This window comes from Geotrypetes seraphini, chromosome 8 (genome assembly GCF_902459505.1).
Source record: "Geotrypetes seraphini chromosome 8, aGeoSer1.1, whole genome shotgun sequence".
Classification (NCBI taxonomy): Eukaryota; Metazoa; Chordata; class Amphibia; order Gymnophiona; family Dermophiidae; genus Geotrypetes; species Geotrypetes seraphini.
The window spans coordinates 108470653-108486112 of NC_047091.1; the positions used below are offsets into that span (position 1 = coordinate 108470653).

Sequence of the window (15460 nt, forward strand, 5' to 3'; positions counted from 1 at the left end):
ACAGAAAGAAAGAAAGCGGCTAAGAAGAGAGAGAGAGAGAGAAAGAAATAAAGAGAGACACACACACATATATTCTAGCACCCGTTAATGTAACGGGCTATAAGACTAGTGATTATAATAATATACAAGACAGGAACCTGGAATGGTATACATCATAAGAGGTTCTAAAGATTGAAGTCTGTATAATTTATGATATATCCACCCCAGTTTTCTTTAAGTACTCAATAAGGACCATTATTCTATTCCAATTATAATTTGAATATTCATTTAGATTCATTATATTTGACGCCATTATGGCCATTATTTAAGTTTCGAATGATGTTAGCATCGACGATTTGATTATATATTTATTAAATTATCTTCCCTCTATCTAATTTGCTTATATTTATAGGGTTGATATACGGTTAAGGCTTTTCTATATAATAACTACTTTCTGAAGTAGGCAGATAGTCCAACGAGCTTTGATTTGATTAGTTCAACCAATTAACCAGGCATTTTAATCTAGCAAGAAATTTTGATATTTTCTTACCTTAGGGGCTTGTGGAATCTTTGGTTTCTGGAAGAACCTGGTAATTTCAGCCTTTTCAGCTTTTATACGCTGCAATGCATCAACGAGGGACACATATAAATAATAACCTCCAACATGCAAAGACTTTTCCAAAAGCTATCATTCTTCCACACTTTAGACACCAGAAGGGTTCTTAGCTTTTGAAAGCAATTCAGAAAGGATGTCCCATACATCTATAGTTTTCTCAGCTGTGAGTAGAGGCCTGTTACAAATATATTAAATGAATATGAAGCACTCCATACTGCTGGAGAGGAGTAAGTAATTTGGAAAATACTATATGCTAGTAGTATAATTGTAGCCATAATGCTGAAAACATTGTTAAAAGAATGGTTAACTATAGAACTTTCTCTTGATATAAATTATCCGGCTTTATTAATTTTCAGTATTTATCAAGTCAGGGATGGAACAGATAATGCACCAGCTACTACATATATGAGTTACCATATATTAGCATCTACTTACCATATAGCACAGTTACTTACCGTAACAGGTGTTATCCAGGGACAGCAGGCAGATATTCTTGACTGATGGGTGACGGCACCGACGGAGCCCCGGTACGGACACTTTTAGAGTGATTGCACTCTAAGAACTTGGAAAGTTCTGGTAGGCCACACTGCGCACGCGCGAGTGCCTTCCCGCCCGACAGAGGCGCGCGGTCCCCAGTTATGATAAGCCAGCTAAGAAGCCAACCCGGGGAGGTGGGAGGGACGCAAGAATATCTGCCTGCTGTCCCTGGATAACACCTGTTACGGTAAGTAACTGTGCTTTATCCCAGGACAAGCAAGCAGCTATTCTTGACTGATGGGTGACCTCCAAGCTAACAAAAAGAGGGATGGAGGGAAGGTTGGCCATTAGGAAAACAAATTTTGCAAAACAGATTGGCCGAAGTGTCCATCCCGTCTGGACAATAATGAGATGTAAAAGTATGAACTGAGGACCAAGTGGCAGCCTTGCAGATTTCCTCAATGGGCGTGGACCGGAGGAAAGCTACAGACGCTGCCATAGCTTGGACTTTATGGGCTGTGACAGAACCTTCCAGTGTCAGTCCGGTCTGAGCATAACAGAATGAAATGCACGCTGCCAGCCAATTAGACAACGTACGTTTAGAAACAGGACGTCCCAATTTATTCGGATCAAAGGACAGAAAAAGCTGAGGAGCTGATCTGTGGGGTTTTGTACGCTCAAGATAGTAAGCGAGAGCCCTCTTACAGTCCAAAGTATGCAGAGCCTGTTCTCCAGAATGAGAATGAGGTTTTGGAAAGAAGACAGGCAGAACAATGGATTGGTTGAGATGGAAGTCGGAGACAACCTTAGGGAGAAACTTTGGATGTGTACGCAGGACCACCTTGTCATGATGAAAGACCGTAAAAGGTGGATCTGCAACTAGTGCATGTAGCTCACTGACCCTCCTGGCAGAGGTAAGGGCGATGAGGAAAAGTACCTTCCAAGTGAGAAACTTGAAAGTGGTAGTAGCCAAAGGTTCAAATGGAGGCTTCATTAAGACGGAAAGAACCACATTAAGATCCCAGATAACAGGAGGGGCTTTAAGAGGTGGTTTAACATTGAAAAGACCCCGCATGAACCTGGACACCAGGGGATGAGCTGAGAGGAGCTTTCCATGGACTGGCTCATGAAACGCTGCAATAGCACTTAAGTGGACTCTGACTGAAGAAGACTTGAGGCCAGAGTCAGACAAAGAAAGGAGATAATCCAACAAAGTCTCCACTGCAAGGGAAGTGGGATTATGTTGATGGAGGAAACACCAGGAAGAAAAACGTGTCCACTTCTGATGGTAACATTGCAGAGTGGCAGGTTTCCTGGAGGCATCCAGAATTGAACGAACAGGCTGAGATAAAAGTGTATCATGAGAAGTCAGCCCGAGAGATACCAAGCTGTCAGGTGCAGAGACTGGAGGTTGGGATGTAGAAGGGTCTCCTGCTGTTGTGTAAGCAGAGAAGGAAACAGTGGAAGAAGAAAAGGTTCCCTGGAACTGAGTTGAAGTAGAAGGGAGAACCAATGTTGCCTGGGCCACCTTGGAGCAATCAGAATCATGGTGGCTCGTTCCCTCTTGAGCTTGAACAAGGTTCTCAACATGAGAGGCAGAGGAGGGAAAGCATACAGAAACAGATTGGACCAGTCGAGGAGAAATGCATCCGCTGCCAGACGGTGAGGAGTGTAGAGTCTGGAGCAGAAGAGGGGCAGCTGGTGATTGTGAGGGGCTGCAAAGAGGTCTATCTGAGGAGTGCCCCACTGAGTGAAGATGGACTGCAGAGTGAGAGGATCGAGTGTCCACTCGTGAGGCTGGAGAACTCTGCTGAGCTTGTCCGCCAAGCAATTCTGTTCTCCCTGAATGTAGATAGCTTTCAGGAATAGATGGTGATTTATGGCCCAAGTCCAAATCTTCTGGGCTTCCTGGCACAAGAGGCGAGAGCCCGTCCCACCCTGCTTGTTGATGTAGTACATCGCAACCTGATTGTCTGTGCACAGCAAGAGAACTTGAGGAAAGAGGAGATGTTGGAAGGCCTTGAGGGCATAAAACATCGCTCTGAGTTCCAGGAAATTGATGTGATGTCTCTTTTCCTGGGCTGTCCAAAGTCCCTGAGTTTGGAACTCGTTCAAATGAGCTCCCCAGGCATAAGGGGAGGCGTCGGTGGTGATAACCAGTTGATGGGGAGGTAGATGGAACAGAAGACCTCTGGATAGATTTGAGGATATCAACCACCATTGTAGAGACTGACGAAGAGATGATGTTACAGATATGTGTCGTGAGCAGGGATCCATCGCTTGGGACCACTGGTTGGCTAGGGTCCATTGAGGGGTGCGTAGGTGAAGACGTGCAAAAGGGGTGACATGAACTGTAGACGCCATGTGACCCAAGAGAACCATCATGCGCTTGGCAGAGATGGACGCCTGTAGAAGCACCTGTTGACATAGAAATTGAAGCATGAGAAGATGGTTGGACGGTAGGAACGCTCTCATGAGGACTGTGTCTAAGACTGCTCCAATGAATTGAAGTCTGTGAGTGGGGATGAGATGAGATTTGGGTAGATTGATCTCGAATCCCAGCAAACGGAGAAACAGAATGGTCTGGTTGGTGGCCGTGAGAACTGTCTGAGGTGCATTGGCCTTGATCAACCAATCGTCCAGATAAGGAAACACCTGAAGGTGGTGGGTACGAAGAAAAGCAGCCACCACAATCAGGCATTTGGTGAACACTCTTGGAGAGGAGGCAAGACCGAAGGGCAGTACCTTGTACTGGTAGTGACAACGATTGATCATGAAGCGGAGATACTTCCTGGAGGCTAGATCGATCGGTATGTGAGTGTATGCTTCTTTGAGATCGAGGGAGCATAGCCAGTCGCCTTGATTGAGAAGGGGGTAAAGAGTGGCCAGAGACAACATTTTGAATTTCTCTTTGACCAAGCATTTGTTGAGGTCCCGAAGATCTAGAATGGGTCTGAGATCTCCTGTTTTTTTGGGGACTAGGAAATAACGTGAGTAGAATCCCTGCCCCTTTTGATCTAGAGGAACTTCCTCTAAGGCGTTCAGAAGGAGGAGGGATTGAACTTCCTGAAGAAGGAGGGAGGACTGAGGAGAGTTCAAAGCAGACTCTTTTGGAATACTTTGGCCCGGAAGAGTCTGAAAGTTGAGAGAGTAGCCGTGGCGGACGATGTTGAGGACCCACTGGTCCGAGGTGATGGATTCCCAACGGCTTATGAAGAGAGTAAGGCGTCCTCCTATGGGCTGCGGAAGATGGGCAGCAGGATGGAGACCGGCTATGTCCTGGAGAACCAAGTCAAAAGGGTTGAGTGGATTTTTGTGAAGGGGGAGGCTTCACCTGTTGTTGCTGCTGAGCTGGTCTAGCAGCTGGCCTCTGTTGTTGCCGCTGACGTCTGGGTTGCTGCGGGGCTTGTGGCAAAGGACGAGCAACAAATCTACGTTGGTAGGCCGACTGCTGGCGAAAAGGCCTGGAAGGTGGGGTTTTCTTTTTGGTTTTGAGGAGAATATCCCACCTAGTTTCATGTGCCGACAACTTTTGAGTGGTGGAGTCCATGGATTCTCCAAACAGCTCATCCCCCAGGCACGGTGCATTAGCCAGTCGATCTTGATGATTGACATCCAGTTCTGACACTCTGAGCCACGCCAGTCGACGCATAGCCACCGACATAGCTGTGGCCCGAGAGGTCAGCTCAAAGGTGTCATATCGACCTGACCATGAACTTCCTAAGCTGCAACAGTGATGAAGTAGTGTGGCGAAAAGCAGATTTTTTACGGTCAGGGAGGTACTTCTCAAAAGCAGTTAGATCTTGAACGAGATGTTTAAGATAAAAGGAGAAGTGGAATGCATAATTCCCTGACCTGTTGGCTAACATGGCATTTTGGTATAGCCGTTTGCCAAATTTGTCCATGGCCTTTCCCTCTCTGCCAGGAGGGACTGAGGCGTACACACTAGCTCCCGTGGATTTTTTTAGAGTGGATTCAACCAATAGGGACTCATGTGGGAGCTGTGGTTTGTCAAACCCAGGAATTGGGATGACCTTGTATAAGGAGTCTAATTTGCGAGGTGCTCCAGGGATAGTCAAGGGTGTCTCCAAATTCTTGTAAAAAGTTTCTCTCAAGATATCATGGAGAGGTAACTTGAGATATTCCCTTGGAGGTTGGTCAAAATCCAGTGCTTCAAGAAAAGCTTTGGATTTTTTCGACTCAGCCTCCAAGGGAATAGAGAGAGAGTCACACATCTCTTTTAAAAAGGATGAAAATGAAGTTACATCTGGTCTAGAGGATGGATCTAAAGTAGAAGGATCCTCATCACCAGATGAACATTCCCCTTCAGAGAGCATAGGGTCTTCTGAATCACCCCACAGATCAGGGTCTTGAATTTGAAAACTGCGTCGAGATTCCGGAGTGGAGGGATCCAGGTGTCGGGATTTGCGTACCGATTTTCCTGATCTCATAGAGACGGTACTGGGAGATTGCAGTTGCACCGGTGCCGACGTCTGAACAGCCTGATGCTGAGCAGTCGACTCCGGTGCTAAGACTGGCATGGAAGTAGACTGTGTCGGTGCCGACAAAGAGGAAGCCGAGAGCATGGGCTGTGGAACTATCGGCACCGATGGCTCAGACCGGACCGGTACCGGAAGGTTCGGTACCAGTAGTGCAGGAAGGAGTTGCTTTAACTGATTCTCCAATTGCACTTGTAAGACGGCAGCAATGCGCTCGTCTAAAGAAGGCACCGGTACCGCTTTTCTCTTCTGCGGTACCTTGGGTGCCGCTCTACACTCCGAAGAGGAACCCGATGTCGAGGGGCTTACCTCTATCGGAGCGGAGCACTTCCGTGGGCGCCTCGCGGTCGGCAGGATTGGGCTCTCTGCTACTTTGACCGGAGGACGCTCCAGCGGGGAAGGCTTCTTAGCCGGCTTACCTGACTGGTGCGACGCTGACGCGGTATCGCGCGGCGTCGACGAGACGGGTGCCGACTGCGTCGGGGTCGAAGTAGGGACCGGTGCCGCCGAGTCCGACATGTCGGTACCGAATAACAACCGTTGCTGAATTTGCCGGTTTTTAAGGGTTCTTTTCTGGAGAGTGGCACAGCGTGTGCAGGTGGACGCCCGATGGTCAGGTCCGAGGCACTGCAAGCACCAGTTGTGCGGGTCAGAGTTAGAAATAGGCCTCGCGCACCGCTGGCACTTTTTAAAGCCGGGTTGGGGGGGCATGAACGTAAACACGGCTTCTGCCAAATCGAAGGCCGAGGCCTCGATGGTGGCAGCAGGCCCCGCTGGGGCGAAACGAAAAAATGGAAGAAAAACCAAAATTCGGTTTTTTGTTGGTTTTTTTTTAACAAGGAAAATAAATAAAAAGAGGGAAACAATATTTCCCAAGGAGTTTACGCGAGCGGGAAGGCAAAAAAATTAGAAAAAGTTCAACAGCCGTTGAAACGTGCGTCTTCTTAGCTCCGCGGAAACTAGAAAACTGGGGACCGCGCGCCTCTGTCGGGCGGGAAGGCACTCGCGCGTGCGCGGTGCGGCCTACCAGAACTTTCCAAGTTCTTAGAGTGCAATCACTCTAAAAGTGTCCGTACCGGGGCTCCGTCGGTGCCGTCACCCATCAGTCAAGAATAGCTGCCTGCTTGTCCTGGGATAAACAGTTCTATGCATATATAAAATCAGTATTATGTATACATTAAAATACTATGCAAACTTCATTAACTAAAAGCACTTTATTTCTAGTGCAACATCATTCTATTAACAGTCCTTGGTCTCCCATAGTCAGCAACACCACTATGTATCCACAAACAGAAACAGGTCTTAATGTACAGATAATGCCATATCTCCAACCAATGCTTTCCACAAAATACCTTTTCCTCCTCTTTTAACCGTTTTTCTTCTTCTTTTTTTCTTTTTTCTTCTTGCTTAGCCCTTTGAAAGGAAACACCATAGTAACAGTTTAAGCATATTGTATTATAGGGTGGGTAAAACAATTTAAAATATTCACCTACTAACTGTGTGGGTGGTTTGGAGGAGGGGGTATGTAATTGTGGGGGAGAAGGAGGGGGACGTTTATCAAATTTAGGATGTAATTATGTAATATTTGGTCATCACAGCCTACTGCACACGCTGCCTGACCATAATGCGAGGCTGCTTAACATCTTGCTTTTCCTGGCTCTCAAAAATATTCAATACACAAAAAATATTCTACATTGTTGGAAAGATCTATCTAAGGTGAATTACGTCACCTGGTGGAATAAGTTATGTCTTACTGTAAAAGTATGACATCGTTACAGTGGAAAAGCACAAGGATACGAGTTCCTATATCAAAATCTGGAGACCAGTCAACTCTTACTGCAATTCAGACTGATGTCATTCAGTTATTGTGCTAAGAAATAGATATCCACAACAGAATGTATACTTCATATCATGGCTCATCTCTTGCATTCCTATAGGTGTATAGCTCTGGTGTCTCTGTGCTTTAGATACTGTATAAGACTATGGCTGCACGTTGTGCCAATACTTTCCTTCCAGATAGGCATAGATCAGCAGAAGACAGAGAGAGAGAGAGGACACAAAGCAGACTCAGAGGGCACTTACATACGTAACATCAGCAGGTCACACGTAAACTGTTAACTGTTATCTTAAAGTAGGAACGACAATGGAAGCAGAGGGAAACCAGAAGATGAGCTTTCCAGTGTTCTGCACAGACTGTCATATGTATGACTACCTCCCCTCGGGGAGACATTCATATGTATGCGGTCGGTGTCAGGAGCTGAAAAGCTTGAAGAAGGAAGGAAATTAAGCGACTAGAGGGCAAGATAAAGGAGCTAGAAGGACTTTACAGTATGGAGGACCCAATCAGGACAGCTGGAGACTTCATTAATGAGAGACAAATTGAGGAGGAGGTCAGGGAACTCGAGAAATTCATTGAGGAAGCCTACAGGAGAAGGGTGGAAGAGAACGAACTCCAAATGGAAGATGAAATTACACCAACACCAACAAGGAAGGGAGAACAAGAAGCAGATGACCTCAAAGAAGACGCCCACAGAGGAACACCGCACGAGGGGGGGGAAAAATGGCAAGTCAATGCCAAGAAGAAGAAACAGCGAAGCACATCGAGGACATAGAAGAAGAAGCAGCAAAGCACTCCAAGGACATTGACCTGAGACCAAAGCAAAAATTAAAGAAAGGAAAGTCAGCGATCCTAGTGGGAGACTTGATCTGGAGACCATCACCAGAGACTTTGGAGCACTGGGTGAGAGGCTGAAGCAGACAGGAGCGCAGGTGGTTTTCTCATCAATCCTCCCAGTTAGAGGCAAGGGAAGAGCCAGAGATGAACGTATCCTGAGGACGAACGAGTGGCTACAGGGATGGTGCCGGGATATGAACTTCGGATTCCTAAACCATGGGGAAGCGCTACAAGGACTTCAGGGACCAGACGGACTCCATCTGACCAGTAGGGGTAAGAACGTCTTCGGACACCGACTAGCCCGCCTGCTTCACAGGGCTTTAAACTAGGTAAGTCGGGGGAGGGTACCCATTCACATATTAGTGCAGAAAGGAATTATCCTGATGAGGTGAGTCAAAACTCCGCTTCCATGTCCAAGGTAAGTACCCACATTGCAAACAGTTCTTTGGGAGTCACACCGACTCGGGTAGGATACGCCTCACAGGGACTTAGCAAACACAAGATATGGAGGGCCATGTATGTCAATGCACACAGTTTAGGTAACAAAATTCTAGAATTGGAGGCTGAAATAAGGAATGCCGACCTAGATGTGGTGGCAATATTTGAAACTTGGTTCACGGACTCACATGGGTGGGATATGGCTATACCGGGCTACAATCTACTTCGTCAGGACAGAGAGGGCAGGTTAGGAGGGGGGTAGCTCTATACATTAAAGAGGACATCAAAACCACCAGGATCACAGATGTCAAGTACACCGGGGAGTCCCTCTGGGTAAACCTGGCAAGAGGCAGAGAAAAATGCCTGTATCTAGGTGTGGTTTACAGACCCCCAAGACAACTGGAAGACATGGACGCAGAATTAATTGAAGACATAGAGAATATCACTCTACGAGGAGAAGCTGTACTGCTAGGGGACTTCAATATGCCTGATGCAGACTGGAACTCATTTTCAGCGATAACCAGCGGTAGCAGGAGGCTCTTAACCTCCATAAAGGGAGCACGTCTCAAACAAATGGTAATGGAGCCCACTAGGGCCCAGGCGATCCTCGACCTGGTACTCACCAACGGGGAAAGCGTTTCAGAGGTCTCAGTAGGAGATACGCTAGCCTCCAGCGACCACAATATAGTATGGTTCAACCTTAGGAAAGGCTTCCCTAGATCAAACACGAAAACAAAGGTACTCAATTTCCGGGGCACAGACTTCGCACGCATGGGAGATTTCGTCCATCAGACGCTGCAGGACCAAGCGGAGACCGATGATGTAGAAGCTAAGTGGTTAACACTGAAATCAACCATACATGAAGCAACTAGCCGCTTCATAAAATCAGTAAATAAACGACAAAGAAACAATAAACCCCAATGGTTCACCGCGGAGATCTCGCACCTCATTAAGGAGAAGAAAAAAGCGTTTCTCTCCTACAAGCGCACGGAGAAAAGAGAGGCAAAAGTAGAATATAGGACCAGGTCTACAGCGGTCAAAATGGCAGTTAGGGAGGCAAAACTTTGAGTGGAAGAAATTCTGGTAAAAAACATTAAAAAGGGGGACAAATCCTTCTTCAGGTATATTAGTGACAGAAAAAGGAACACAGGCGGGATAGTACGCCTTAGAAGACCGGACGGAAGTTACGTGGAAGCAGATTCCGATAAAGCCGAACTACTGAATGAATACTTCTGCTCAGTCTTCACCTGTGAGGCACCGGGACACGGTCCCCAGTTGAAGGCAACACAAAGCACAGAAGACCCGTTTCAGAATTTTGAGTTCACACCAGGTGAATTTTACAGTGAACTGGCAAGACTCAAGGTGAACAAAGCCATGGGACCAGACAATTTGCACCCAAGAATGCTCAGAGAATTGAGCGATGTCCTGGCGAAACCGTTGGCTGAGCTATTCAATCTCTCCCTAAGTAAGGGGAAAGTTCCCCTGGACTGGAAATTAGCTAATGTCGTTCCTCTGCATAAAAAGGGTTGCAGGGCAGAGGCTGCGAATTATAGACCGGTGAGTCTCACATCAATAGTGTGCAAACTCATGGAAACACTAATTAAAAGCAAATTGGACACGATCTTGAATGAAGGGAATCTTCGGGATCCCAGTCAGCATGGATTCACCAAGGGTAGGTCCTGCCAATCCAATCTCATCAGCTTCTTTGACTGGGTAACAAGAAAGTTGGACTTGGGAGAGTCTTTGGACGACGTGTACCTGGACTTCAGGAAAGCTTTTGACAGTGTCCCACACCGCAGGCTGCTAAGCAAGATGGAATCGATGGGGTTAGGAGAGACACTAACTGCATGGGTCAATGATTGGCTGAGTGGCAGACTTCAGAGGGTGGTGGTTAATGGTACCCTCTCTAAAACATCGGAGGTGACCAGTGGAGTGCCGCAGGGCTCGGTCCTGGGTCCACTCCTTTTCAAAATATTCATAGGGGATCTGACTCAAGGGCTTCAAGGTAAAATAACACTATTCGCTGATGACGCCAAACTATGTAATATAGTAAGTGAATGCAGTTTACAGAATTATATGGCGCAGGACCTGCTTACATTGGAAAGTTGGTCCTCAACCTGGCAGCTAGGCTTCAATGCTAAGAAATGTAAGGTCATGCACCTCGGAAGCGGAAATCCATGCAGGACGTACTTCTTGAACGGAGAAACTTTAACTAGGACTTCAGCAGAACGAGATTTAGGAGTAATCATCAGTGCAGACATGAAAACTGCCAATCAAGTGGGGAAGGCTTCATCTAAGGCAAGGCAGATATTGGGTTGTATCAATAGAAGTTTCGTCAGCCGAAAGCCTGAAGTCATAATGCCGTTGTACAGGGCCATGGTGAGACCTCATCTGGAGTACTGTGTGCAATTCTGGAGGCCACATTACAGTAAAGATGTGCGCAGAATTGAATCGGTTCAACGGACGGCCACCAGGATGATCTCGGGGCTCAAGGGTCTCTCGTACGAAGAGAGACTGAACAAATTGCAGCTCTACACTCTTGAGGAACGTAGGAAGAGGGGGAGACATGATCGAAACATTTAAGTACCTCACGGGAAGTGTCGAAGTGGAAGATGATATTTTCTTTCTCAAGGAACCCTTGGCCACAAGAGGGCACCCGCTCAAACTCAGGGGCGGAAAATTTCATGGCGACACCAGAAAGTATTTCTTCACAGAGAGAGTGGTTGATCATTGGAACAAGCTTCCAGTGCAGGTGATCGAGGCAGACAGCGTGCCAGACTTTAAGAATAAATGGGATACCCATGTGGGATCCCTACGAGGGTCAAGATAAGGAAATTGGGTCATTAGGGCATAGACAGGGGGTGGGTAGGCAGAGTGGGCAGACTTGATGGGCTGTAGCCCTTTTCTGCCGTCATCTTCTATGTTTCTATGTTTCTATGAGGCATGTGGACAGCCACATAGCAGGAGGTAGACAGGATTGACTAGTGACCTGCCTCCCAGGAGCAAGAACCAAGGACATTGTGGACCAAATTGGAAAGATTCCGGAAGGAGCGGAGACGGAGGAGACCACAGTAATGATCCACATCGGGACGAATGATGTCAGCAGGAGAGACTACAGAAGAAGCACGCTGATAGCAATGTTACTTACCGTAACAGTTGTTATCCAGGGACAGCAGGCAGCTATTCTCACTAGTGGGTGATGTCATCCGACAGAGCCCCGATGCGGATGTCTCACAAGCATACTTGCTTGAAGAAACTTCAGAAGTTTCGAGATGCCCGCACCGCGCATGCGCGAGTACCTTCCCGCCCGATGGCCCGGGCGTTGTCTCCTCAGTTCAGGTAGCTAGCAGAGAAGCCAACCCAGGGGAGGTGGGTGGGACGTGAGAATAGTTGCCTGCTGTCCCTGGATAACAACTGTTACGGTAAGTAACATTGCTTTATCCCAGGACAAGCAGGCAGGTATTCTCACTAGTGGGTGACCTCCAAGCTAACCTCAATGGGATGGAGGGAGAGTTGGCAACTTAGGAGAATAAATTTTGTAACACTGTTTGGCCAAACTGTCCATCCCGTCTGGAGAAAGTATCCAGACAATAATGAGAGGTGAATGTATGAACCGAGGACCAAGTGGCAGCCTTATAAATCTCCTCAATCGGTGTCGATCTGAGGAAGGCCACAGAGGCCGCCATTGCTCTGACCTTATGGGCTGTTACTCTACAGGGAAGGGGTAATCCAGCCTGGGCATAGCAGAAAGAGATGCAAGCCGCCATCCAGTTGGAGATGGTATGCTTCGAGACAGGGCGTCCCAACTTGTTCGGATTAAAGGAGTCGAAAAGTTGAGGAGCAGTTCTGTGTGGTTTGGTGCGATCCAGGTAGAAAGCCAAAGCACGTTTACAGTCCAGAGTGTGAAGAGCTGATTCTCCAGGATGAGAATGAGGCTTTGGAAAAAACACAGGAAGAACTATGGATTGGTTGAGATGAAATTCAGAGACCACTTTAGGCAGGAATTTCGGATGAGTGCGAAGGACCACCTTGTCATGATGAAATACCGTGAAAGGCGGATCCGCCACCAAGGCCTGAAGCTCACTAACCCTGCGAGCAGAAGTGAGAGCAACCAGAAAAACCACTTTCCAAGTGAGAAACTTCAGCGGAGCCTTGTTGAGAGGCTCAAAAGGAGGTTTCATAAGTTGAGAAAGGACAACATTGAGATCCCAAACCACTGGAGGAGGTTTGAGAGGAGGATTGACATGGAAAAGACCTTTCATAAATCTGGAAACCACAGGATGAGAAGAGAGAGGTTTCCCTTGCAGAGGCTGATGGAAAGCCGCAATTGCACTCAGATGGACTCGTATTGATGTAGACTTGAGGCCAGAATTAGAGAGGTGCAAAAGATAGTCCAAAACAGAAGACAGGGAGGCTCGTTGAGGCTCCTTCCGATTAGAAACACACCAGGTAGAAAATCTAGTCCATTTTTGGGAGTAGCATTGTCTAGTAGCAGGCTTCCTGAAAGCCTCCAGCACATCCCTCACCGCCTGGGAAAACTGGAGGGGAGTTACGTTGAGAGGAACCAAACTGTCAGGTGGAGAGACAGCAGGTTGGGATGGAGTAGAGATCCTTGTTGCTGAGTAAGCAGCGAAGGAAACACTGGAAGAAGGAACGGCTCCCTGCTGCTGAGTTGAAGTAGAAGGGAGTACCAAGGCTGTCTGGGCCACCGAGGAGCTATCAGAATCATGGTGGCATGGTCGGATTTCAACTTGACCAGAATCTTTTGAATGAGAGGAAACGGAGGAAACGCATACAGAAAACGATTCCCCCAATCCAGCAGAAAGGCATCTGCCTCGAGGCGATGAGGAGTGTAGATCCTGGAGCAGAATTGAGGCAGTTTGAAGTTGTGGGGGGCAGCAAAGAGGTCTATCTGAGGCATCCCCCACTGGGAGAAGATCTGATGAAGGGGCCTGGAATGGAGAGTCCATTCGTGAGGCTGGAGGAGACGACTCAAGTTGTCTGCCAATGCATTGTCCTTCCCCTGAATGTAGACAGCTTTGAGGAAGGTGTTGTGGCGAATCGCCCAATCCCAGACCCTGAGAGCTTCCTGGCAGAGGGAGGCTGAGCCCGTGTCCCCCTGCTTGTTGACATAATACATGGCGACCTGATTGTCCGTGTGAATGAGGACCACCATGTCGTGAAGCAGATGTTGAAACGCTTGAAGAGCATAGAAGATCACCCTGAGTTCCAGAAGATTGATATGGCACAGCCAGTCCGCACTGGTCCAGAAGCCTTGCGTGCGAAGACCGTCCAGATGAGCTCCCCATGCATAGGTCGAGGAATCGGTCGTGAGAACTTTGTGGTGGGAAGAGTGTAAAACAGCAAACCTCTGGATAGATTTGAAGAGGTCATCCACCAATGTAGAGACTGCTGAAGAGCAGGAGTGATTATGATGTGACGAGTCAAAGGATCTGACACCTGCGTTCATTGAGAAGCCAGCGTCCACTGAGGAATTCTGAGGTGAAGTCTGGCAAAAGGAGTCACATGAACTGTAGAGGCCATGTGGCCCAGGAGGACCATCATGTGTCTCGCTGAGATGGATTAGCGAGAAGACACTGACTGGCAGAGATGAAGAAGAGCTTCCAGGTGCTGTGGAGGAAGGAATGCTCTGAGTTGAATAGTATCCAGAACCGCCCCAATGAAGGGAAATGCCTGGGTAGGCCGCAGATGAGATTTTGGGAAGTTGATCTCGAAGCTCAAACTCTGCAGGAACCAAATCGTGGTTAGTGTTGCCGAGACGACCCCAGGGGCCGAGGCGGCCTTGATTAGCCAGTCGTCGAGGTAGGGAAAGACCTGAAGACCCTGGTTCCGGAGTGCTGCAGCCACTACTACCAGACACTTCGTGAAGACTCTGGGAGACGAGGACAGGCCAAATGGAAGCACTCGATACTGCAGATGTAGATGTCCCACCCGAAATCTGAGGAATCTGCAAGAGGCCTGATGAATGGGAATGTGAGTGTAGGCCTCTTTTAGATCCAGAGAGCATAACCAGTCGTTCTGCTCGAGGAGGGGGTAGAGAGAAGCAAGGGTCAGCATGCGAAATCTCTGCTTGACCAGGAACTTGTTGAGGATCCTGAGGTCCAGAATGGGACGCAGATCGCCCGTATTCTTCGGAACAAGGAAATACCGGGAGTAGAACCCCCGGTTGCGTTGGTCCACAGGGACCGGCTCGACAGCCCGAAGCCAGAGCAAAGCCTGAGCTTCCTGAAGAATTAGGGCGGTCTGAGTCAAGTTGGAAGGATACTCTCTTGGAGGGTGGTCCGGGGGGACTCGAAGGAACTGAAGAGAATATCCTACCCTGATGATAGCAAGGACCCAAAGGTCGGTGGTGATAGCCGCCCATCGATGATAAAAATGATGGAGGCGACCCCCATGGGAAAAACAGGGGACGGCAGAACGGTGCTGGTTATGCTCCCTACCAGAGAGTCAAAAAGGCTGAGGAGCCTTCGGGACAGCAGAAGGCTGAGGTTTTTGCTGAGCCTTCTGTGGAGGCTGCCCTTCGCTGGTTGTCTCGCAGCAGGAGCCTGCCTAGGAGAATAGCGCTGCTGATAGATCAGGGGTGGTCGAGAAGGTCGAGACTGCGCAGGTTTAGGCTTGGGACGAAGAATGGATTGAAAGGATTTCTCATGGTCCGACAGCTTCTTCGTCACGGTCTCGATGGATTCGTCAAACAAATCTGCCCCCGCACAGGGGACGTTGGCAAGCAGGTCCTGGAGGTTCGGGTCCATGTCAATG

General features: G+C 48.1%; 1 protein-coding gene across 6 annotated transcripts in view; it reads right to left on the reverse strand.

Annotated features, from left to right (window-relative positions):
* The window catches only part of CHAF1A (chromatin assembly factor 1 subunit A), a 215236-nt gene that overhangs the window by 113717 nt on the left and 86059 nt on the right, over window positions 1-15460 (reverse strand). For all 6 annotated transcript variants that reach the window (XM_033954408.1, XM_033954407.1, XM_033954406.1 and 3 more), the window contains 2 exons: window positions 6924-6984; window positions 530-598 (listed from right to left, as the gene is read on the reverse strand). In XM_033954408.1, the coding sequence (XP_033810299.1) occupies window positions 530-598; window positions 6924-6984 (130 nt within the window). The remainder of the gene's footprint in view (window positions 1-529; window positions 599-6923; window positions 6985-15460) is intronic.